Below are 25379 nucleotides of genomic sequence, written 5' to 3'. Positions count from 1 at the left end.
AGAAAGGAAGTATTGTACAGCCTTTGTGTTGGTTTGTTTAATTAATTATAGAAAGGAAGAAGAAATATACTAAAGAGAAAGATATACTGTATAAGAGAAAAACTGAAATAATATCCGTTAAAATAATTACAGTAGTGAAAGAGCTGTTAAAAAACAAAGATCAGAGACTGGACTGGAAAAGGAAAAAAACGATCACAGTGAAGGGGAGCGCTGTAAAGATATGTAAGAAATGTGGGTAAAGTTGTGAAAATAAGAGGAGGTTGTAAAAGGGTAAAAAAAAGTCAGGAGATACTTTTCTTAGGGCAAGTTTGATTGGACACAAAAGCCAAATACACGCGATGTGAGTGGTAAGATGGCGGCCAGCTGGCTTCACTTTGACGAGCCTATGAGCTCTCCAGATTTTATGATGAACTCAGTGATCCGTATTTACTCCTGCTCACAGTAGAGGGCGCTGTGTATATCTGTATTTTCTCCTGCTCACACTAGAGGGCGCTGTGTATATCTGTATTTTCTCCTGCTCACACTAGAGGGCGCTGTGTATATCTGTTCCTGTTTCTCAAGCACCGTCGAGTGAATGAAGTCAGCTGATCTGTGCTTCGAGTCGCGTTATTTCTCATCATTTTTTCTCCCGCAGCCCGAATTTTCTCCGATCCTTCACGTGATTTCAGGTAATTTTATATTTAATCAGTGTGTAACCTGCGATAGATTTTATTTTAAATCTATTTAAAAGGTTGTTATTTTGGCCTGTTTTCATTTGATCCCGGACAGCTAGCGTAGAGGTAGCTAAGCTAAATTCATTATTTTCTCACTCGATTCACGAAAGAGGACACATTTCCAGAGGAAATAATTATAGCCTACATTATGTAAACGTTTTGCATTTGAAGTATTTATTTATATGATTTGTTTCCTTCCTGTTTGTTTACGTGTCGCTGATTTGTCCCTTTTGTAACCTTGGGAACGCAGTGGCTGCGCGTGCAGTTTGACGCAATTTTATTTTAAATTTCTGCTCACCAGTTTTATCATTTATTTTAATGAATATTTTCTTTTTGTGCGAAAAAAAAAAACCCCAACAACCCCTGTGTACGGAGTACAGCCAAGCAAAGCATCATGGATCGGATACTTAAGATGTTAAATAAATAAATAAATAAATAAATAAATCAAACGGTTTAAATGCTGATTATTATGTTAAACTAATATTAAGATGAAAAAAGTGCATTTAAATGTTCTGTATGAAATTCACGGGCACCCTGGGGCCAGTGTGGTGGTCACGTGACTGCGGATCCCCTGATCAGCAGTTCCGGATCTCTGCACACATTTCATTCTCCATTTCAGTCTTTGATGAGCTTTTTTCTGTGCTTCACACAAATAGTTTCTCACTCCAGAGATCAGCTCTGAGCCCAGAGTCCTCCACATCGCATGATGTTCTCCACCTTCTTTGTAATGAGCTCATATTTACCCTGACAGTGAGGTCATCTTTTAATTCTGTGATCAGCTTTTAGCAGGTAGATTATAATAGTGTTAAAATACAAGGATCCACATGTATTTCAACGAAGATCTTTAAACTGAGCCATGTGTACAATCTCTCCGGGAGTAAATGTAAATAAATATTGTGTTAATTGTGTTCATAAATCTGTAAGAGATCTCTATAGAATTAAACCAGAGAAATCGCCACAGAAATGACGTTATATCATACAGCAGGAATATTAGAAATAATTATTATGATTATTAGAGTGACTAGTGTGGTATGAATCAGGACCAGTCATTTGTACTGTAATAAACTGTTTATAAATGCTGTAATATGTTACTTCTATGTTCATCTGCTACAGAAACCATGTGTCTGGGACTCGACTCGACTTGTTCCTGTTTTTGTAGTTTTGCTGTTAACTCGATCAGCAGATTGTTCATTACAGCCCGTGTTTGTTTCGAGACTGAAAGATATTCACACGCCTACTATCCATAAGTCTCTGTCTGTCTCTTCCTCCTCCCCCCACACCCGTGTCTCTCTCTCTCTTTAATTTCTTACATAAAAAAAAGAGATTAAGGATTTTTCTCCCACAAGGTCATGTTTTGGTCACTTTTTTTTTTTTGGAGAAGACAGAATTCTTGGTAAACCTTATCAGGATGAGAGACAAGTTTAGACCAGAGGTTCTCAAACTTCTTGGGGCCAGGGACCCTTTAGAGGGGAGAAAATTTTCCAAGGTCCCTCATAATCGAAACACAGATTAAGCACAATCTTACTCCCATTTGTACTCTTAAATACCATTGGAACTGCTGGTATTCTAAAACTTTTCAACCTGAATACTTCAGCCTTACACCTTAGACTAATGAGGATCAGATTAAACAGAATGTAGATTTCAGTTGTGTTGCACATTGCACGTGTTGAATGAATACAGTGAAACAAATCGGCGATTAAAATATTAACCACTGATTGAGGGAGTAATTAATTGACTTTGATATTAAACTTAATTATTCATGTCCACAATGATCGATTAACTAAATAAACATTCCTGTTAAGATTTAATCACTCGTCATGTTTTTCTACTCCTTTGACTGGAAATTATTATAAAACTTTCTTTGAATTTGGGAATCTTTTCCAGTAATCCATCAAATCTAGCCTGCGAGTTCGGAAACATAAACCACCTCAGATTCAAACTTAAAACGTATCTCAAATAAACATGTGAATCAGACTTTAAAACTAATGGAGCAATAGCATTACTTTAAGTCTAACACTAAAACATGGAGGATTCGATCGTGGATTGAATACAGTGCTGTTATTTCAAAACCTGGCTCGAGGTTCATCACAACCGGACTCATGGATACGATTAAAACTGGACTTAATTAAGTGGAACAGAAGAATCTTTATCCACTTTATTCATCTGTGTTTGAGAATTTTCTTTTGCATGGTGGAAATTGCTCAGCGCAGTGTTACAGTCTCATTTCAGAGACTCAAGAACAGTAAAGAATGTTTTGGAGGTTGGTGGAGGAGAAAAGAGGGCTGCGTAAAACCTGGTTAATTTGTTTTCAGGAATGAATTTCAGACTCTGGGTTTAGCGACAGAGCTGCAGGGGGTGATGTACAGTACAAGACAACAATGAAATCAAATGTACAGGACCTGTAGTCATGTAGCACCATTTCTGCTTCCAGCCACTCATGCTGCAGTCTCACATCCACAAAGACTTGCCAGAATTACTCAAGCGTCCGTTTACACACCTTCCTCTTTTCATTAGTCAGCCACGAGCCGTGATCATGTGACCTGCTTTATAACTGCTCCCTACATACAGAACCTTCACAAACTAAACACTGAAACCTCTCTGACGATCAAAACGATCTACTACAGGCCAACTGGTGCTCGTTTGGTAGAGTTTGCGGATACTTTATTATTACGTAACGCTGTATTTTTGGGAAATGAATACTTTCACATTCATGTTGTGAAAGGAATGAAAGATGAATTTGCAAATTAACCTTTCTATGATTTGTTTTACTGATTATTTTTCTTGTACTCTGGAATCTTCTTTATTATTATTGTTGTTGTTGTTATAATTTTTTTTTCTCCCAGTTCTCAGCACTCATGTTGTTGTATACATTCACACCACTGTTGTATTCTCGATTCTGATTGGGCTTGATGAATTTTCTATAACAGCAGTTCTCAGGTTTATATCAATGCAATACGTTATCAGAACAGTAATAGTAACTTGTATGGCCGATATTTGATTAAAAAAATCTAGCAATGATAAAGATATTAAAACGTGTTATTTAACAAATATATTTAAATTATTCCACAAAATCGAGTTGTACACGAGCTGATAGCCGACAAGGCACGTAGCACCGAGTCGGCTATAAGCCATGTACGATGAGATTGAGTGGAATAACTGGTTGTTTTAGTCTATCCACATTCACTGGATTTTGAGAAACGGAGCATTTTTATTTTTTGCAAATTCAATAAATAAAAACTTTTATACAAAACGCCTGACAAAATCATTTCCGCTTAGAACGTACACAAACCAGCGAAATGACGAGCAATTTGCGAAACATGCTGCTAGAATTCTTAAATTAAAAAAAGAGATGTTCTGACCATTAAATACTTTTTTTTTTTTTTTTTATTGCTTTTGTTGTATTTTTGGAGTTTTGTTTTCAAGTAGGGTTTTTATTTCGTCCTCGGTTGGTTCAGCAACATGCTCCGCCATTTGGTTTTTCTCTACTCACAGTATATGAACTGATTGGCTACTCTAGTACTAGGCTATCAGAGCATGCAATTGCTCATATTCAGTGAATGTGGACAGAATAAATTAAAATGTCTAATTGTCATGAAGTTTTTTAGCAAGGAGTCTCCAGTGTCAGCGCTGTGTAACAATCGGTGTATAAACTACTTTTGTTATAGGAAAATAACAAGCACCACTGGAGTGGTAACAGTAACCCTGCTTACTGATTTCATTTCTTTGAGACTATGTTTGTGGCTGTCACTTTAAACATACAAATAAAAGAAAGAAGTCAATCTGCTCACATGAACGTGACTCATGTGCACTTTAGGGCCGACTCTTAAAATATCTGGCAGTCTGGTGTTAATGGAAAAAAGAAACTCCTGGTGCAGTGCTACAGAAGATCCTGGCTGTGAGGTTCGGCTTAAGCAACCACACAGTTCATTTTTTACAAAAACGTTTGGGTTCTTTAGTGAGAAAAGCAAGATAATGTATTGTTAATATACAGTGGTGCTTGAAAGTTTGTGAACCCTTTAGAATGTTCTATATTTCTGCATAAATATGACCTAAAACATCATCAGATTTTCACACAAGTCCTAAAAGTAGATAAAGAGAACCCAGTTAAACAAATGAGACAAAAATATTATACTTGGTCATTTATTTATTGAGGAAAATGATCCAATATTACATATCTGTGAGTGGCAAAAGTATGTGAACCTTTGCTTTCAGTATCTGGTGTGACCCCCTTGTGCAGCAATAACTGCAACTAAACGTTTGCGGTAACTGTTGATCAGTCCTGCACACCGGCTTGGAGGAATTTTAGCCCGTTCCTCCGTACAGAACAGCTTCAACTCTGGGATGTTGGTGGGTTTCCTCACATGAACTGCTCACTTCAGGTCCTTCAACATTTCGACTGGATTAAGGTCAGGACTTTGACTTGGCCATTCCAAAATATTTAACTTATTCTTCTTTAACCATTCTTTGGTAGAACAACTTGTGTGTTTAGGGTCGTTGTCTTGCTGCATGACCCACCTTCTCTTGAGATTCAGTTCATGGACAGATGGCCTGACATTTTCCTTTAGAATTCGCTGGTATAATTCAGAATGCATTGTTCCATCAATGACGGCAAGCCATCCTGGCCCAGATGCAGCAAAACAGGCCCAAACTATGATATTACCACCACCATGTTTCACAGATGGGATAAGGTTCTTATGCTGGAATGCAGTGTTTTCCTTTCTCCAAACATAACGCTTCTCATTTAAACCAAAAAGTTCTATTTTGGTCTCATCCGTCCACAAAACATTTTTCCAGTAGCCTTCTGGCTTGTCCACGTGATCTTTAGCAAACTGCAGATGAGCAGCAATGTTCTTTTTGGAGAGCAGTGGCTTTCTCCTTGCAACCCTGCCATGCACACCATTGTTGTTCAGTGTTCTCCTCATGGTGGACTCATGAACATTAACATTAGCCAATGTGAGAGAGGCCTTCAGTTGCTTAGAAGTTACCCTGGGGTCCTTTGTGGCCTCGCCGGCTATTACAAGCCTTGCTCTTGGAGTGATCTTTGTTGGTCGACCACTCCTGGGGAGGGTAACAATGGTCTTGAATTTCCTCCATTTGTACACAATTTGTCTGACTGTGGATTGGTGGAGTCCAAACTCTTTAGAGATGGTTTTGTAACCTTTTCCAGCCTGATGAGCATCAACAATGCTTTTTCTGAGGTCCTCAGAAATCTCCTTTGTTCGTGCCATGGTACACTTCCACAAACGTGTTGTGAAGATCAGACTTTGATAGATCCCTGTTCTTTAAATAAAACAGGGTGCCCACTCACACCTGATTATCATCCCATTGATTGAAAACACCTGACTCGAATTTCACCTTCAAAGTAACTGCAAATCCTAGAGGTTCACATAGTTTTGCCACTCACAGATATGTAATATTGGATCATTTTCCTCAATAAATAAATGACCAAGTATAATATTTTTGTCTCATTTGTTTAACTGGGTTCTCTTTATCTACTTTTAGGACTTGTGTGAAAATCTGATGATGTTTTAGGTCATATTTATGCAGAAATATAGAACATTCTAAAGGGTTCACAAACTTTCAAGCACCACTGTAATATGTTGAGTTCTTAAACCAGTTGCTAAACCATTCTGTCTTGTGTTTAAAAAATATTCCATTAACGCAATCCGAGTAAATGTTTTGTCAATGTACATAAATAGGTTTTTGTATTGCACAATATACATCACTATTCAGATTTGTGAATAAAGTGGCAGCATTCAGGCTCCTAACAGGAAAAAATGTTTAACCTTTTGTCAGGAGATCGTGAGTTCAAATCCCAACAGTGCAACAGCCATCTATGGCTGGGAGTCCAAGAGAGAGGGTAAATCAGCCGTGCTGTCTCGGTGGGAGGAGCATACGCTTTCTCCCCTGCCAATCACAGTGACACTAGCCAATCTGGAGCATCTGTGAGCTCATGTATGTGGAAGAGGGCAGATAGCAATTTCCTGTGATTGTGTTGCACCTCTTGTTGGCTTCATGTGTCTCGGAGGAAGCACATGTCTGCGTTCACCCTCTGTTACATGATCGAAGTAAAGCTGGCTGGTGGGTGGGAACTGGCAGGTGACTGAAAATGGGGGGGGGGTTTACAGAACTACAATACAGTGGTGCTTGAAAGTTTGTGAGCCCTTTAGAATTTTCTATATTTCTGCATAAATATGACCTAAAACATCAGATTTTCACACAAGTCCTAAAAGTAGATAAAAAGAACCCAGTTAAACAAATGAGACAAAAATATTATACTTGGTCATTTATTTATTGAGGAAAATGATCCAATATTACATATCTGTGAGTGGCATTGACTTGTCTGTAAAGGTCATAGGTCAGACATCATGTCTAGCATGCTGCTTTGTCATTTTTATCGGAAACGTTTGCACTGAGGACACTAATCTGACCAAGTATAATGGCGTTTTCTAAATGCTCTTTGTGCATGTGGAGTAGGTGTTTGTTTGTTCCGGAGTGGCTCACTTGGCAAAGGAAATAATGACAAAATGTGAAATCACGGATTTGTCACTGTATCACGCTGTACAGAAGGTTCTCCTTCTAGTTTGTAGTCTGATCTTGTTCTCTGTCTGTCTTTAGACACACACCTCTAACATGGACTTTTCCAAGCTGCCCAAGATCCGAGATGAGGAACGGGAGGGACGGTTTGGATACGTACACGGCGTCTCCGGACCTGGTTAGTCCAAAATGTATTTTAAAAACATTGAGTATGCTTCCCCCCCAACTCCTTTTTTTTTTTATATCTGAGTAGATTTATCTGTTCATCAGGGTTTACACTAAACGAATGCACATAGCTTTGTTGTATAAACATGTACCTGTGTGTTCATCCCTCAGTGGTGACGGCTTCCAGCATGGCCGGGGCTGCAATGTATGAGCTGGTGCGTGTGGGCCACAGTGAACTGGTGGGAGAAATCATCCGGCTAGAGGGAGACATGGCTACCATTCAGGTGTACGAAGAAACCTGTATCCTTCACACACTGTCGATCCAGGCCTTTTCATTTAGTTGGTACGTCAGAGCTGCTCCAGTGGACCTCCATTTTATTTCCTAAAGATCACGGGAAGAAGAAAATTAAGTTTCCCAAAGTGTCTATAATCCAAAACAGGTTTACACACTAGTATATGTTTGATGTGTTTTATCTTTGTAACTTGTAAATCTTGTGAATAAATCGTAAGTATCCACTTGTTAAGCCGTGACATAACAGCCGCCAAGCCTCGTCGTTTTAATGTGCCACAGTGCCGAGTCTTGTTGTTTTGATGAGATACAAGTCCAAAAAACTGTACATTTGCCATGAAGGAAAATATTTACTTGGTTTTAGTGTTTATAATATGCAAGATCTCCAAAAAAAAAAAGTTTAAAATGAAGAACAAGGAGGCAAGAAGGTGGGACTGGGACCAACAGTAGTGGTCTGTGATTGGTCAGGGACCAACAGTGGCGATCCGTGATTGGTCGCAAGTGCGAGTCAGGCATTACACTGTGAGTAATATATTAATATAAACTTCTGGTTTATGTTCTATATGTTAGTTATTGTTAGATAGCCTTTACATATAAATCTGCAAACATCACACCTTCTGTCAGTTAAGGTCCAATAAAGTCTTCAGCATGTGGAATAGTTTTCCTGAGCTGTGTTCAGCTGGCGTGTGTGTTGGTGACCCGGTCCTGCGTACAGGGAAGCCCCTCTCTGTCGAACTGGGACCCGGCATCATGGGCTCCATCTTTGACGGTATCCAGCGTCCGCTGAAAGACATCAATGACCTGACCAAGAGCATTTACATCCCTCAAGGAGTGAACATCGGCGCCCTCAACCGTGATATCAAATGGGAGTTCTCGCCCGCCAAGAGTTTACGGGTATGTATTCTGGAAATCAAATGAAGGAATTGATTTTTCAGAATAAAAAAAATGAGCTTAATTTTATCAATTATTTTTGGTTTAAAAAAAAGTCACTCAAGATATATAATTATTTTGTGACATTTTTGCAGAAGAGCCTATTGCTTTATTGTCGTCAAGAAATCCTTCTAGGGTATATGAATATGTAAATTAGACCCCCCCCCCCCCAATTGCCCCCCAATTCATGTTCTGTAAATGATATGGCCTAAGGTAATACATGCTGAGATTTTATCAAGTTTAGGTTTGTTTTATTTATTAATTAATTAAAGCATAATGCAAATTTAATTTAAAAAATGTTCAAGGAATTTAACAAAAGAAAGAAACTTCAAGAAATGGGTTAAATATTATTGTAATATTAGAAAAATCCAAGGAAAGATACACTGTGTAAGTGAACTGAGAATTGATGTGACTTTTTTTTATTTTATTGGATCTAACCCGAAAATGCTAATTTGGATCACTGTAATTAGGGCCATATTCAGAGTCAGCTATTTAAATCCAAAAGTTATATTTAATATTTATTTGTAGAAGTTGAGGTTATTATTCACCGATATTCACTGAGCCTGAGGCAGATAATTGTTTTAGTATAAATATGCAGGTGATTATTTTAAAAAAGTAAAAAAAAAAAATATATATATATATATATATATATATATATATATATATATATATATAAAGTGGCATGCAAATGTAATAATGGCGCAGCACAGACTTCAGTCACTTATCTATGCCGACTCACAAAATAAATCCCAATTCCACCTTACCTTAGAATAGTTTTAGACCAAACTTCATAGCATCTTTAGTGCTTTTAGGAACAGCGCTTTCTTTCATAATCCGTGATTCTTCCTCACTTACGGTGACAAAGTGATTGGCCGCCATTTTGCTCAGTCACTCGAGGTGATTATTGAGAAATAAGCCAAATCTCTCGACCAATCAGCATGCACAATTTTCTATAATCCCCTCCATGTTTTTATATTAACAATAATTATGCGAGGAAAGTTCAGCATATTCAGAGTCGGGTTGCGCTGAAGCTGATGTGCGCTTGCCTTTAATAGAGTCCTGTTAGAACCTAAGAGGAGGATGACATGTTTGTTTAACATTCTTACTAATTTTATTGCCAATACACTAGTAAAGAAAAAAAACACACTTTTGACTGCCGCTGTGTATGTGCTGCTATAAATATTTACCTGTAAGAACTGCAGGCCATATTTGTTATTCAGCCGGTGAGGTTATTTTAGCCAAATACAGCAAGATGTAATAACCACATAGAAAAGACAATAGAAGCATAAGATGTTGGGTTTTGTTTTGTTTTTTTTCTCCTTATTTCACCAGTGCTCGGGGTAGAACTTGCCTTTTACACTTCGCTGCAGACTCCCCATTAGTTGCGCTAGTTCTCTGTCTTGCTTTAAATAAAAGTCCTGAGTTTTATTGCACAAAGATCATCATTCCGTCATGGTGCTGATCTTTACTTTATGATAATCGGATCAGGTTGAAACGTGTCGTATTTGGAGTAAAAACAGGTTTAACTGTCAGAATGCTGGAAGCAGCTTTAGGGTATCACATATTTGTACTACTACAATGATAGATTTGTCAGTTCCGCTTCAGTTCAACTAATGCGTACGCAGTGTTTGCTCGCAGTTCAACAAATTCTTTCCCCATTTTTCTGTGTCAGGTCGGGAGTCACATAACAGGAGGAGACATCTATGGTCTTGTGCTTGAGAATTCTCTCATTAAACACAAAATCATGCTACCACCCAAAAACCGTGGTACCGTCACTTACGTGGCACCACCTGGCAGCTATGACGTCTCGGTGAGCTGTGTGGCGATTTTGTTTAAAATAAATATTCGGTTAGTATAGAGTGTATATATACATGATGCAAGTGTGTGTGTATATACACGTTTGTGTGTTTATAGGATGTGGTGCTGGAGCTGGAGTTTGAAGGGGTGAAGGAGAAGTTCACCATGGTGCAGATTTGGCCTGTGCGCCAGGTCCGACCTGTTACTGAGAAACTGCCTGCTAATCATCCTCTGCTAACTGGCCAGCGAGTGTTGGACGCCCTTTTCCCGTCAGTGCTTTTATTTTGTTCAAATACAGTGCTTTGCACCAGCGTTCACCCCCTTACACTTTTAAAAGAAAACTTTGGACTCCTTCATTAGCATAATTAATTAATCCTTAGTCACTGCCTGGTCAGGTTCAGCGTTTTTAACCCTTTGGTGACTGACCCCTTGAAAATGGTTCCTCCAGGAACCATGACGTTTCAGTTGTCAAGACAACGGAAAAACTAAAATACAAATACAAGAGCATTTTGTTTTGTGCACAAGAGCATTGTGACGTATCTTTCTGTTTTTGTATTTTAGTTTTTCCGTTGTCTTGACAACTGAAACGTCATCGTTCCTGGAGGAACCATTTTCAAGGGGTCAGTCACCAAAGGGTTTAATTAGACTACTAGTTTATTTATATTTTGGAGAAATAGAGCCAGTGAAATTTTGTTAAATAATATTGTGAGCAGGTAGAAACAAAATAATAGTTAAAAAGAAAAAAACAGTCCTGCCCATATTTCTAGTTGAGATCCATTATGAACTGGAGTGACGTAGCTGAGGCTAAGGAACCATCAGAGCAAGAAATCTCACACGGCTGCTGACATTTTCTACCTCCAGTATTTTAGGACGTAAAAGTCGTGAGGTTCATATTTAATTAAATAAAAGAAAAAAAACCCTGGATCACTAAAGAACTACAGGTTGCATTAGGCCCTTAATCTGTAACACTGATTGAGATTTTGTGTATACTCGACAAATTCACGTGTGTTTATTTCTGTTAAAATATTTATTATATTTACAGGTGTGTACAAGGAGGGACTACAGCCATCCCAGGGGCATTCGGGTGTGGCAAAACCGTGATCTCTCAGTCCTTGTCCAAATACTCTAACAGTGACGTTATCATCTACGTGGGCTGTGGAGAGCGAGGTAATGAGATGTCCGAAGTACTGCGAGATTTCCCTGAGGTGAGAAACTGCACACCATGACTTCGCTGTGGAAGTAAACTGACGGTGAATGGAGTTCAGTATGATGGACGGTGCTCTGGTTTGTCCAACAGCTAACCATGGAGGTGGACGGGAAGGTGGAAAGCATCATGAAGAGAACAGCTCTGGTGGCCAACACCTCCAACATGCCTGTAGCTGCTCGAGAGGCCTCCATTTATACAGGTACCCACCCAGCAGATGTGTCTTCAAAGCGTTGGTTGAGCATTTCACTTTTTTTGTCTTTGCATGTGATTAGTTTATTGGTCTATGCTACAGGAATCACTCTGTCTGAGTACTTCAGGGATATGGGTTACAACGTCAGCATGATGGCTGACTCAACTTCACGATGGGCCGAGGCTCTCAGGGAGATCTCTGGTCGTCTGGCCGAGATGCCTGCTGGTGAGATGATGATGATGATGATAGTAGTAATAATGGAATTTTTCATGCATTTAAAATGCATCATTTTACTTGACGATATGTGCAAAAACGATAGGAAGGGACGATTAAGTAAATAGGAATTTTATTTATTTATGATTACCTGTAGGCATCATTTAATGTTATTTGAGCCGATTCCATCCTACTTCATTAAAAAAAATGCAAAGAAATTAATTTAAAGGGGAACTGATGTCATTTTTGAACTTGCTTTATTTATTAATTAATGTGTTATTCAATTACGTTTTCGGTTTTATTAACCTTATATCGTGACTTGTATTGGCGGCATGGTGGTGTAGTGGTTAGCATGGTTGCCTCACAGCAAGAAGGTTCCGGGTTCGAACCCAGCAGCCGGTGAGGGCCTTTCTGTGTGGAGTTTGCATGTTCTCCCCGTGTCTACGTGGGTTTCCTCTGGGTGCTCCGGTTTCCCCCACAGTCCAAAGACATGCAGTTAGGTTGACGTGGGGCGGGCTTGGGCTGAAGTGCCCTTGAGCAAGGCACTTAACCCCTGACTGCTCCCCGGGCGCTCTGGTGTGGCTGCCCACTGCTCTGGGTGTGTGTGCGTGTGTTCACTGCTTCAGATGGGTTAAATGCAGAGGATGAATTTCACTGTGCTTGAAGTGTGCATGTGACAAATGAAGGTTTCTTTCTTTCTTCTTCTTTCATATTATATTACACTTATCAGCCTTTTTGGTTTTTAGCCATGTTGAATGTAGTTTGTTTGGTCCACAGCAGGCGTTGCTTATCCGTGCGATCTTCACAAGACTTGTGCGAGACTTTGAACCGTGAAATGTCACTCCAGCACGCATGCTATGAACAAGGCGCACCTGAGCTCAATTAAGGAACTATGTGTTTGCCTATTTAAGTACTGTGCCGATGCATTTGCATCGCGAAGTATTACGATACGCATGTACGCATTACCGAGCCTTTCTACCCGTTGTCTTGATTTCCTGTTTCATGATCCTTGTGCCTGTTTTTCGTTCTTGTCCTCGCTTAGCCTTTGATGTACTGTTTGCGCCTCGACTGACCCTTTTGCCTGTATTCTCGTTTTTGATATAGCCTGCCGACTTGGATTGTTTGCCTGTGTATATATTCTGCACTTTTATTAAACTGTATACTTCTGCACATTCTTCTGCCTCCCTCGCGTACGTGACATGGAGATTATTCCATACGACTTCGAACCAGCATGGAGTAGAGAAGAGTTGGAAAGACGACAGGATAAGGACGAGTCTGTCGCGCTGGTATTTACGTCATTACTGTCGCACAATTAAAACGTGCCAGATCAGGCGGCTGGTGGGTTTTCAAAATAATAAATACATACAACCCCGATTCCAAAAAAGTTGGGACAAAGTACAAATTGTAAATAAAAACGGAATGCAATGATGTGGAAGTTTCAAAATTCCATATTTTATTCGGAATAGAACATAGATGACATATCAAATGTTTAAACTGAGAAAATGTATCATTTAAAGAGAAAAATTAGGTGATTTTTAAATTTCATGACAACACATCTCAAAAAAGTTGGGACAAGGCCATGTTTCCCACTGTGAGACATCCCCTTTTCTCTTTACAACAGTCTGTAAACGTCTGGGGACTGAGGAGACAAGTTGCTCAAGTTTAGGGATAGGAATGTTAACCCATTCTTGTCTAATGTAGGATTCTAGTTGCTCAACTGTCTTAGGTCTTTTTTGTTGTATCTTCCGTTTTATGATGCGCCAAATGTTTTCTATGGGTGAAAGATCTGGACTGCAGGCTGGCCAGTTCAGTACCCGGACCCTTCTTCTACGCAGCCATGATGCTGTAATTGATGCAGTATGTGGTTTGGCATTGTCATGTTGGAAAATGCAAGGTCTTCCCTGAAAGAGACGTCATCTGGATGGGAGCATATGTTGCTCTAGAACCTGGATATACCTTTCAGCATTGATGGTGTCTTTCCAGATGTGTAAGCTGCCCATGCCACACACACTAATGCAACCCCATACCATCAGAGATGCAGGCTTCTGAACTGAGCGCTGAGAACAACTTGGGTCGTCCTTCTCCTCTTTAGTCCGAATGACACGGCGTCCCTGATTTCCATAAAGAACTTCAAATTTTGATTCGTCTGACCACAGAACAGTTTTCCACTTTGCCACAGTCCATTTTAAAATGAGCCTTGGCCCAGAGAAGACGTCTGCGCTTCTGGATCATGTTTAGATACGACTTCTTCTTTGAACTATAGAGTTTTAGCTGGCAACGGCAGATGGCACGGTGAATTGTGTTCACAGATAATGTTCTCTGGAAATATTCCTGAGCCCATTTTGTGATTTCCAATACAGAAGCATGCCTGTATGTGATGCAGTGCCGTCTAAGGGCCCGAAGATCACGGGCACCCAGTATGGTTTTCCGGCCTTGACCCTTACGCACAGAGATTCTTCCAGATTCTCAGAATCTTTTGATGATATTATGCACTGTAGATGATGATATGTTCAAACTCTTTGCAATTTTACACTGTCGAACTCCTTTCTGATATTGCTCCACTATTTGTCAGCGCAGAATTAGGGGGATTGGTGATCCTCTTCCCATCTTTACTTCTGAGAGCCGCTGCCACTCCAAGATGCTCTTTTTATACCCAGTCATGTTAATGACCTATTGCCAATCGACCTCATGAGTTGCAATTTGGTCCTCCAGCTGTTCCTTTTTTGTACCTTTAACTTTTCCAGCCTCTTATTGCCCCTGTCCCAACTTTTTTGAGATGTGTTGCTGTCATGAAATTTCAAATGAGCCAATATTTGGCATGAAATTTCAAAATGTCTCACTTTCGACATTTGATATGTTGTCTATGTTCTATTGTGAATACAATATCAGTTTTTGAGATTTGTAAATTATTGCATTCCGTTTTTATTTACAATTTGTACTTTGCCCCAACTTTTTTGGAATCAGGGTTGTGCATGTATTTTTGTGATAAATCCATATTATACTGAGCGCATTTCCCACATAATCCTCACTAAGGTTTCGGACAGCTCTACAAAATGGTGTCCCCACTATATAGTGCCCTATATAGTGAGTAGGGAGCGATTTCGGACATGGAAAACTTCCGGCTTGATTACGTCAGCATTCGAAAGAGGGCGCGCGCATCTTTTGACAACGTTGGCAGATGTTGGCCACTTTCACTTCCGCTGTACGTTTTACTTCCGTCCTACGATGTTTTGCACAGGTCTCAGCGAATCTCGTTTACGGCCATTGCTTTGACATACGGACTGATGTATTACATAGCATTTTTCAAACACTCATAACTTGCTATAGCAGTGATAAAATAGCTGTCAGAAATACATTCCTATATTTAATAAAATGAGCTAAATAGAATTTTGATGATAAAAAAATTTGCATTCCGTTCCCCTTTAATAGCTCAACAGTCTTGCAATAATATAAATGTTTGCATTGTCACTGACTGACTGGTTGACGTGTGTGTGTGTGTGTGTGTGTTTGTGTGTGTGAGACAGATAGTGGTTATCCTGCCTATCTGGGAGCTCGTCTGGCCTCGTTTTATGAGCGCGCTGGCCGTGTGAAATGTCTTGGTAATCCTGAAAGGGAAGGCAGTGTTAGCATCGTGGGAGCGTAAGTGATTCTCCGAGCTGTTAACTTTTATCAGCAACACTATTGCTCACAATCTTCTATCCGTATAAATGAGATGTTTTGTAATTTTATAGTGTATAGCCAGAAAATAGAACTAGTTTAGTTGAAGTTATCAGGAGACTGATGATCATCATGAGTGTTGGTTTTTTTTTTTCTGTAGTGTGTCGCCCCCTGGTGGAGATTTCTCCGATCCTGTGACATCTGCTACGCTAGGTATTGTTCAGGTAAGAAGAATTCAGGATGCTCTTTTTTTTTTATTCATTCAGCAGTAGCGCAATTTTACTTTTATAAACAAGCTTTTTTTTTTTTAATAAATACTCTCAGGTGTTCTGGGGTCTAGATAAGAAACTGGCCCAGAGGAAACATTTCCCATCTGTAAACTGGCTCATCAGCTACAGTAAGTACACGCGAGCGCTGGACGAATATTACGACAAGCACTACCCTGAGTTTGTGCCGCTACGCACCAAAGCTAAGGAGATTCTGCAGGAGGAAGAGGACCTGGCTGAGATCGTTCAGCTTGTTGGCAAGGTGAGGAAGCTGATTAAGCCACGTTTGTGATGATTATCCAGATTCTTACAACAACCTTGGCTTAATGAACATGTAGTGAAGGACAGGTTTAACAATTCTGCTTTTTATATGCTTTGGTGAAAAACCAAGTCACTTCATTTGGAATTATTGGAAAATTCTGGCAACTCAGAAATAAAATCTTTCATCACTTTGAGTACCAAACATAATGCGATATGCATTATAATTTCATCACCCTAAGAACCATTACTTCCTGGTACTGGTAATACGAACATAGAACTCAAGCTTTTGGTAGCTAAGAGAAAACATATGGTTCCATTTTTTCCCAGCTGTTTCTGCACAGCACACAACAGCGCAAAATGAATGTTTTTTTTCTTTGTCTCTCACTTTCTCTCTTTTTTTAAATAAACACCAGGCTTCCTTGGCTGAGACAGATAAAATCACTCTTGAAGTCGCCAAGCTGATTAAGGATGATTTCCTGCAGCAGAATGGTTACACACCTTATGACAGGTTTGTATGTTTACATAAAACATAAAGCACCATTTTATCAGGCCAGTTTAGCACCTGGACTCTTTGATTAGTCGACATAGATGCTTATTTCAACCCAAATTACGTTCACCTTCATTTTTCCAGGTTTTGTCCGTTCTACAAGACGGTGGGCGTCTTATCAAACATGATCGCCTTCTATGATATGGCCCGGCATGCAGTGGAAACCACCGCCCAGAGCGATAACAAGATCACCTGGGCCATGATCCGTGAGCACATGGGCGAGATCCTCTACAAGATCAGCTCCATGAAATTTAAGGTGAACTTTTATCATTATTGGTAACATTTAAATTCCTTTCCAGTTTGTGTATAAGTCTCACAAGCAGTCATTTAAAATGAAAACCAAGATAACCATTACTGTATGTCTTGATATAAAATGAAACATCGATTGGGTTTATTAATCTTTATAGCACAGTGCTGTTGTATTCTCAAGTCTGATTGGTCAGAAAGTGTTGTTGATTACAACAAGTGCTTTAATGTTCGATGTGGTGAAGGGTTTTATTATTTTTTTTTAATTAATTAATTAATTTATTTATAAATACATTTTAATTTTTTGGAAAAATTTATGGAAGGAGTCTCCAGTGTCAGTAACAGTTACACTCTGGGAAAGTCCGTCTAGTTTCTCTGTAATATGGAAAGGTGTGTTTTTTTTTTTAAATGTATTTATTTTAATCTGCAGATTTTCCACAACATTACCTGTATCTCTCAAAAGGATGCAAGATATGACAACCTTATTTTTTTTTTTTAGTAAATTAGAAACTGTAATTGTTGGCACATTACTGTGGTATAAGGGCAATAAAACACTTCTTGTTATATCCCCCTACATATTATCAAAGTTCTAGTTTTTTAATATCAGTATTTTGGTCGTAAATAGTCTATTGGGGAGGATAAAAATATTAAAAATGTTCAATACTTTTATCATTAGTGTGCATCGGTTTCCCTTTCTTTCAGGACCCTGTGAAGGAAGGTGAGGCAAAGATTAAAGCTGATTACGCACAACTGCATGAGGACATGCAGAATGCTTTCCGTACACTGGAGGACTAGGTACCTTTCAGCGTCCACATCAGCTGAACTCGGCTGTCTTTCTTTCCCTGTCTTTCTCTCCATCCACCAACATTCCACTTCTTTCGTTTCACCCTTCCTTTTATGGTGTAACTTTTGACATAAAGAACTTCCTCCATTTTGTGTGTGTGTGTGTTGTAGTTGGTTGTGTTTGTGTTTTTGTGAGTGTTCCAGATGTATTTTTCATTTTTCGTACACCACTCTACTGCCTCATCATTTTATCCTCCAGTGTTGTGCGTGTGGTTTTTTGTTTTGTTTTGTTTTTTTGTTTTGAGACGACTAGATGAACTGGTGTAATTATCATTCCAATGTTCTCTGTACAGACGATTTGAGAGATGTGATGAATTAAACAGAGTTACTATTTATTGCTTGGAGCTCTGATGGTTGCTTGTGTTGTTCTTTGCTGTGTAATATAATCGGGGCGTCACACTTCTCTCCTGCACCGCTTGTGTGACAGTGTTGAAGTCCTGCAACGATAAAATAAAAATTATGAATGTGTAAGTTTTAATGTTTATGTGAGTGATTTCATTCATGGTTCATGCTGTTATTTATATGATTTCCTTATTGTTTTATAATATAATTGAGCTCCAATTTCTCCAAATTATTTTTGATATTGTTACCATAAATATTACAATCGCACAAGGGACAAAATGAGCATAATCCTGAAATCTGATCGTGTAAAAATACCTTCCAGCTAGACAGTAGAAACTGCAGGTGACTACACCGAAGCGCATGTGTGTTTTATTATTTCAAAATGTTTAAAATTTGCTCAGCCTTTCTTTAACATGATCTTTGTGATTTAGATAATGTTCTGTGGAGAATATATACAATTGTCTCTGAGTGGATCTGTAGATGGAGTTGGGATTGTGAAAACCAGTAGAGGGAAGCAGAAGCCTAAATATGACTTCAGAGTTCTCTGAACGTCACCACCCAAGATAATAAACATTTAATTAATGAAAAATCCAGCAACTGATTTGCTTCACAGAATGAGGACCAACTTTAATATATTCGTGAGCTGCTTCCCTAAGACTATAGATCTCTAGTGGACAGATATTTTTCTAAAGAGAAACCAATTACTTCACGTTATTCATAACCCCTTTGGACATAATGTGTACAACTGTACACCTGAAGTTCCATAGCATTTTTCCTTGTGTCCGAAGGGGATAACAGATGATTCCATAACTGAGATGCCACTTATTTTCCAGATGCCACTTATTTATGAATATATAAAGTGAAGCTGTAAGACATTTTTAAACAGGCTTCCTTCTCAACAGACTATAAAATATATGCCTTTTAAAACGTAAGTTAAATGAATCACTACAACTAAACTTTACCTTGAAATACTGTATAATCATTAAAATACATTCTAAAACTATTTTTTTGCATTAATTTATGAATCCAGTTAATATCTGATGCTCGAAACATCCTTTCCCACGAGTCATACTTTTATGAAATATAAATATTACCTGAACACTTTTTCACTCCTATGCAATATTTGCAATCTTCCAAAAGTCACATGTTCAACAGGAAATTACATCATGTGAATTTCCAGATCATGAGATGATAAGTTCTGTTTTTCCCCCTTCATTTTCACTGATCTTGTGATATTAACTGAAGAGTTCACTTTGAAAGTACAAACTTTTCTACCCAAATTATAGACTGAAAGAAAATTTATTTATTGAAATCAATTTTAAATAATATAAAATATTCTCATGCCATTGGCATAGGTGCTAGTTTTGTGTATTTGCTAAACTAATGCTAAAAACCTGCCATTCAGACGCATAAAAAGGAGCTATTGTTGCCTGGAATGGGTAACTAAATTGTTTCTAAATAGTTAAATACATGTTTTATTAGATCCGGTGTTTTTAAAAAAAAAAAGCTTAATTAAGTTCAAAGGGATAAATATAATCTCAGTCATGGGCTCCTCCATATTTAGACCACATTACGAAGTCATCAGCTCTAAAAGGTTCTAAAAGCTTTCCATGGACCTGTGTGAGGGTCTTATTATGAGTATTAACCCACAGTCTCATGGTCCCCTCGTGTCTGAAATATCACCCTTGCAATTCTCTGTAAACATCAAACAATATTATTTTTTGGGTAAGCTATTGCACTGCATTATGGGATTTCCTGATATGCTTTTGGGTTGTGAAATGGAAAGAAATCCCACAATAGTGCACTACATAATGAATAGGGTGCAGTTCTGGATGTAGGCTGTGTAGGGCTATGCTGCACTTCACCAGCCACTCTATTAGGAACACCCATCCACCTGCTGTTTGATGCAGTTCTCTAATCAGCCAATCCTTTGACAGCAGCACAATGCATCAAATCATGCAGATACAAATCAAGAGCTTCAGTTAATGTTCACTTCAAACATCAGAATGGGGAAAATTACTGTGATCTCAAAGTGTGACTTCCTTTCACTGTGGTATGGGTGTTGGACTGAGCCAGGTGGACTGGTTTGAGTATTTCAGAAATGGCTGATCTCCTTCCTGGGGTTTTCACACACAACAGTCTCTAGAGTTTACACAGAATGGTGAAAAAACATTGTGTGAGCGACAGTTCTATGGGTGGAAACAAATACCTTGTTGATAAGAGAGGTCAGAGGAAAATGGCCAGATTGGTTTGAACTGCCAGGAAGGATATAGCAACTCATATAATCACTCTTTACAACCGTGGTGAGCAGAAAAGCATTTCAGCATGCAACAGCAGAAGACCACAATGGGTTCCACTCCTGTAGCCAAGAACAGGAATCTTAGACTCAAGAACAAGTTCCTATTAAAGTGGCCAGTGAGTGTATACAAACACTTGTTTGTTGATGCTTTGTTCAGAACTGTTCTTAAAAGATATACAGTAGTTGTTCTAGCAAGAACATTAGACATCTAGAAGATTAGACATTCATTCTAGTGTTTTAGACATAGAATTAATGTTTTCTCTGATTTCTTATAATTTTGATTAGATTTTTTTTTAACAAACCATCAGGTGTGTAAAAGCTGTAAAAAAAAAAAGAAAGAAAGAAATGTGCAGACTAGAGCATGATTTAAAAAATAAGAAAAATGAAAACCCACTAAACACTATGAAGTACAATAAATCTCCAGTTAACAATTCTCAGAGAAAACAAAAACACTGCATCTGGATTTATTGAAATGAAACAGAGCAGATTTACAAATTGCACACATTAAAAATGACAAAGTAAGCCAGTTTAGAACATTATAAAATAAAAACGTCCAAAATGACAATCAAAATCCATGAAGATTTCATCAAATGTACTGAATATACTGTACATGCATAAAAATATACAATATTAAGAATAAACATATTTCTATATTTGTATTCAGCACTTGAGGTTTAACCAATATGTGAACACAGGGAATTAAAAAAACAAAAACTAAACTAAAAATAAGAAATAAAAGCACATAGGACCGATTAATATGATGATATATAATATCTAAATCATGATAAATGATGTCACAATACTCATTTCTAAGACTTTGTGGATATTGTGATATATATATATAATTAGAGGGTGACTGAATGCATTTGATTTGATGAAAAGTTTGTACTGACTCTTTAAATATCTAAAATTGAAAAAATTATTTTTCTCCTTTTTAGTGTTTTTTTTTACATTTTTATAAAATTTTGATATTTTTATAAATTTGATATAAAAACTATTAAAATACAGTACATTTATTTTGTAGACATTCTATAAATCAAACATTTTTTTAAAATGCAAAACTTACTGTATTGCTGGCAGTTTCTGAGTAAACCTACTGTATACTGTATATCATGATACATATTGTGTATCTTAGAAATACCTTTAAGAATCGTGATCTGATGTTTTAGTCATATCACCCAGCTCTGATTATGGTAACTGAGTGGAACCTTGAGCAGTTTCTAATGGTGAGTATTTACTGTATTTCCAGGTTATTCTGTGACTATGTGGATTCAGAATCTGTCACTGATGACTGACGTACATCTTCTTTTACTATTTCTTGTGGTTCTGAGGTCAGTGGAGCATTCTGGTACACAGAGTCACCATTTTTCTGCCCTTCGACATTATAGTAGAGCTGCAGGAACACATTAAACCCATCAGTGGTGTGAGGAGATAAGATTACAGTTACACTGCAAGTGAGTTTTGGCATAATTAAAGACTTAAATACCCGATCTTCAACATCACTCAGCTGGTACTCCATGAAAGCCACCAGTTTGGAGAAACAGGGTCGGTCTTTGGGTTCCAAAGCCCAACAGTGGGACATCACCTTATACCTAAGAGAGAGTGTGAGAAAAATGTGAAGGAGGTGTGGCCTGTTTGACTGTCAGTATAGATGACTTACAACCACGTGATCAAAATGTGCTGTCATGAGCATCCACCATGATGGTGGACATACAGTGCCTTGCAAAAGTATTCATACCCCTTGAACTTTTTCACATTTTTCCACCTTACAACCACGAACTTAAAAGTTTTTTATTGAGATTTTATGTGATAGACCAACACAGAGTAGCACATAATTGTGAAGTGAAATGAAAATGATAAATGGTCTTCAAAATTTTAAACAAAAAAAAATCTGAAAAATGTGATGTGCATTAGTATTCAGCCCCTGTACTCTGATACCTCTAAATACAATCCAGTGCAATCAATTGCCTTCAGAAGTCATCTAATTCGTTAATAGAGTCCTACACTGTGTGTAATTTACTCTCAGCATAAATACACTTGTTCTGTGAAGGCCTCAGTGGTTTGTTAGAGAACACTGAAGAACAAACAGCATCATGAAGACCAAAGAACTCACCAGACAGGTCAGGGATAAAGTTCTGGAGAAGTTTAAAGCAGGGTTAGGTTATAAAAAAATATCCCAAGCTCTGAACATCTCAAGAAGCACTGTTCGATCCATCATTCAAAAATGGAAAAAGTATGGCACAACTGCAAACCTACCAAGACATGGCCGTCCACCTAAACTGACAGAGCGAGCAAGGAGAGCACTGGTCAGAGAAGCAGCCAAGAGGCCCATGATCACTCTGGAGGAGCTGCAGAAATCCACAGCTCAGGTGGGAGAATCTGTGCACAGGACAACTGTAAGTCGTACACTCCACAGATCTGGCCTTTTTGGAAGAGTGGCAAGAAGAAAGCCATTGTTGAAAGACAGGCATAAGAAGCCATGTAGGGGACACAGCAAACATGTGGAAGAAGGTGCTTTGGTCAGATGAGACCAAAGTTGAACTTTTTGGCCTAAATGCAAAGCGCTATGTGTGACGGAAAACTAACACTGCTCATCACCCTGCACACACCATCCCCACTGTGAAACATGGTGGTGGCAGCATCATGCTATGGAGATGCTTTTCTTCAGCAGGGACAGGGAAGCTGGTCAGAGTTGATGGGAAGAGGGATGGAGCTAAATACAGGGCAATCCTGGAAGAAAACCTGTTGGAGGCTGCAAAAGACTTGAGACTGGGAAGGAGATTCACCTTCCAGCAAGACAATAACCCTAAACATACAGCCAGAGCTACAATGGAATGGTTTAGATCAAAGAATATTCATGTGTTAGAATGGCCCAGTCAAAGTCCAGACCTAAATCCCATTGAGCATCTGTGGCAAGACTTGAAAATTGCTGTTCACAGACGCTCTCCATCCGATCTGGCTGAGCTTGAGCTATTTTGCAAAGAAGAATGGGCAAAAAATTTCAGTGTCTAGATGTGCAAAGCTGGTAGAGACATACCACAAAAGACTTGCAGCTGTAATTGCAGCAAAAGGTGGCTCTACAAAGTATTGACGCAGGGGGGCTGAATACTAATGCACACCACATTTTTCAGATTTTTATTTGTTTAAAATTTTGAAGACCATTTATCATTTTCATTTCACTTCACAATTATGTGCTACTCTGTGTTGGTCTATCACATAAAATCTCAATAAAAAACTTTTAAGTTCGTGGTTGTAAGGTGGGAAAATGTGAAAAAGTTCAAGGGGTATGAATACTTTTGCAAGGCACTGTACAAAGCAACTAGGATAGCAGCTGTTGAAAGCGTGTCTGTAAACAATGCTGAATTTTCTCAGTATTACCACGATTTGAACAATCAAGCAAAGATATATATCTGTGGTTTTGACCCGTTATTTAAAAAAGTCAGGCTTTTCTGAAGATAAGACACTTCTACCGATCATCGAGTACGAATACAGGTCATTTCATCCCATGACCATTTCATCCAAAGCCTTTTTCTTACACACTATCAGTTATTTTATATTTCAGGTATTTATTTGTTAAAAAAAAAAAGGAGGAATTCTTAATGGAATTTGACCAAAGCAAAACACATTTTTGTAAAGCAAATGAATGCCATAGTATGGATCATGTTAAATCTTTAGACGCTGAGCAGCGCTCTCGTGGGGGGTTCGTTCGTGAATCCCGGGCCAAGGCGCGGTCCTACCGACCCAAGACCATGCTCTTTCCAAGGGGGAGGCTTAGAGGGAGGTGCCTGTCAAATTTGGCTTCGCTGTGAGCTCCGTTGACCGAGTTATTAATTTTTAAAGCCGGCTGGATTATGTTAAATCTTTAGGCGCAGAGCAGTGCTTTCGCGGGGCTTTCATTCGCGAACACAGGAATACCTGAAACATAAAATAATTGATAGTGCACATGAAAAAGGCTTTGGACGGAATTGAACAAAATGGTCATTGGACGAAGTGTCCTGATCCTCTCGTCTCTTCTCCATACTAAGCCTCAGAGTTTCCTCGTCCTCTTTCCAAATCACGGACAGAATTCTAAAAAAATCAGAACGTGCCACAGTCACGAGTACTGTTATGACCACAACCATATACAGCACAAAGATATGTCAGAGCTAAAAGAATGCTTAAAGCAGTGACTGTTTTGTATGGAATGTCGCTTGACCCCACACTTGTATATCCACCAACATAGCCGACATCCGGGTTTCTATTTTGCTTTAACGTCACTTGCAAGTCCAGGATAAGTGAGGGGGTGTGGCTTCTGCCTGTTGGTCTCAGTGAGGAAGCTTGGCATGTTTATTTGTCAGTCCCTGCAAGAAGGTGTGATCTCTGTCCTTGTCATCCCAGTGAGGAGGCGTGACCTGATTGCCTGTCAGTCCCACTGAGGAGGTGTGGCACAGTGAGACAGGTTGCCTGTCAGTTTGAGTGAAGAGGCATGGCCTCTTTTCCAGTGAGAAACTTGTTTGCCTGTCAGTCCCTGTAAGGAGGTGTGGCCTCTGTACTTGGAAGCCATGGCCTGAAGGCTAGAGAAGCAGCTTTGGGACAAAGAGAATTGGGGCTGGTTCGATTACCTGGATCAACAGGAATGGCTGAAGTGCCCTTGAACAAGGCGCCTAACCCCCAGCTGCTCCCCAGGCTGCTCTGGGTATGTTGTATGTCACTCTGGATAAGAGCATCTGCTAAATGCCTGTAATGTAATTAATGTAATGTACTTGTCAGTCCCTGTAAGGAGGTGTGGCCTCTGTACTTGTCAGACCCACTGAGGAGGCGTGGCCTATTTGCCTGCCAGTCTCTGTGAGAAGTCATGAATCGTCTCGTGTTACTAGATATCAATTATTACGAGACTA

General features: G+C 38.9%; 2 protein-coding genes across 2 annotated transcripts in view; one reads left to right on the top strand and one right to left on the bottom strand.

Moving 5' to 3' along the window:
* The first annotated feature begins 556 nt into the window (after positions 1-556).
* On the top strand, positions 557-18339 carry atp6v1ab (ATPase H+ transporting V1 subunit Ab). The gene is made up of 15 exons (XM_060899820.1): positions 557-668; positions 7332-7428; positions 7587-7715; positions 8384-8598; positions 10307-10444; positions 10549-10700; positions 11474-11636; positions 11729-11837; positions 11931-12053; positions 15566-15680; positions 15859-15922; positions 16023-16226; positions 16639-16733; positions 16857-17028; positions 17721-18339. The coding sequence occupies exons 2-15, from the start codon at positions 7347-7349 to the stop codon at positions 17811-17813; spliced, it is 1854 nt and encodes a 617-aa protein (XP_060755803.1). The 5' UTR covers positions 557-668; positions 7332-7346; the 3' UTR covers positions 17814-18339.
* Positions 18340-21529: 3190 nt separating this feature from the next.
* flt3 (fms related receptor tyrosine kinase 3) overlaps positions 21530-25379 on the bottom strand; it is a 31458-nt gene continuing 27608 nt past the window's right edge. Inside the window, exons 23-24 of the mRNA XM_060899819.1 lie at positions 21989-22094; positions 21530-21895 (exon numbers count right to left, since the gene is read on the bottom strand). Coding sequence (XP_060755802.1) covers positions 21764-21895; positions 21989-22094 — 238 coding nt within the window. The 3' untranslated portion in view covers positions 21530-21763. The remainder of the gene's footprint in view (positions 21896-21988; positions 22095-25379) is intronic.

The sequence above is a fragment of the Neoarius graeffei genome, chromosome 19 (genome assembly GCF_027579695.1).
Source record: "Neoarius graeffei isolate fNeoGra1 chromosome 19, fNeoGra1.pri, whole genome shotgun sequence".
In the NCBI taxonomy this organism is placed as follows: domain Eukaryota; kingdom Metazoa; phylum Chordata; class Actinopteri; order Siluriformes; family Ariidae; genus Neoarius; species Neoarius graeffei.
This window is presented reverse-complemented; position numbering and strand designations above follow the sequence as displayed.

Bases quoted from the DNA above. Each gene is read 5' to 3' on its own strand.
- atp6v1ab (XM_060899820.1), top strand. From the start codon at position 7,347: ATGGACTTTTCCAAGCTGCCCAAGATCCGAGATGAGGAACGGGAGGGA. The intron at 7,716-8,383 runs GTATCCTTCACA...AGCTGTGTTCAG, and splicing joins TCAGGTGTACGAAGAAACCT to CTGGCGTGTGTGTTGGTGAC. The intron at 10,701-11,473 runs GTCAGTGCTTTT...TTATATTTACAG, and splicing joins GTGTTGGACGCCCTTTTCCC to GTGTGTACAAGGAGGGACTA.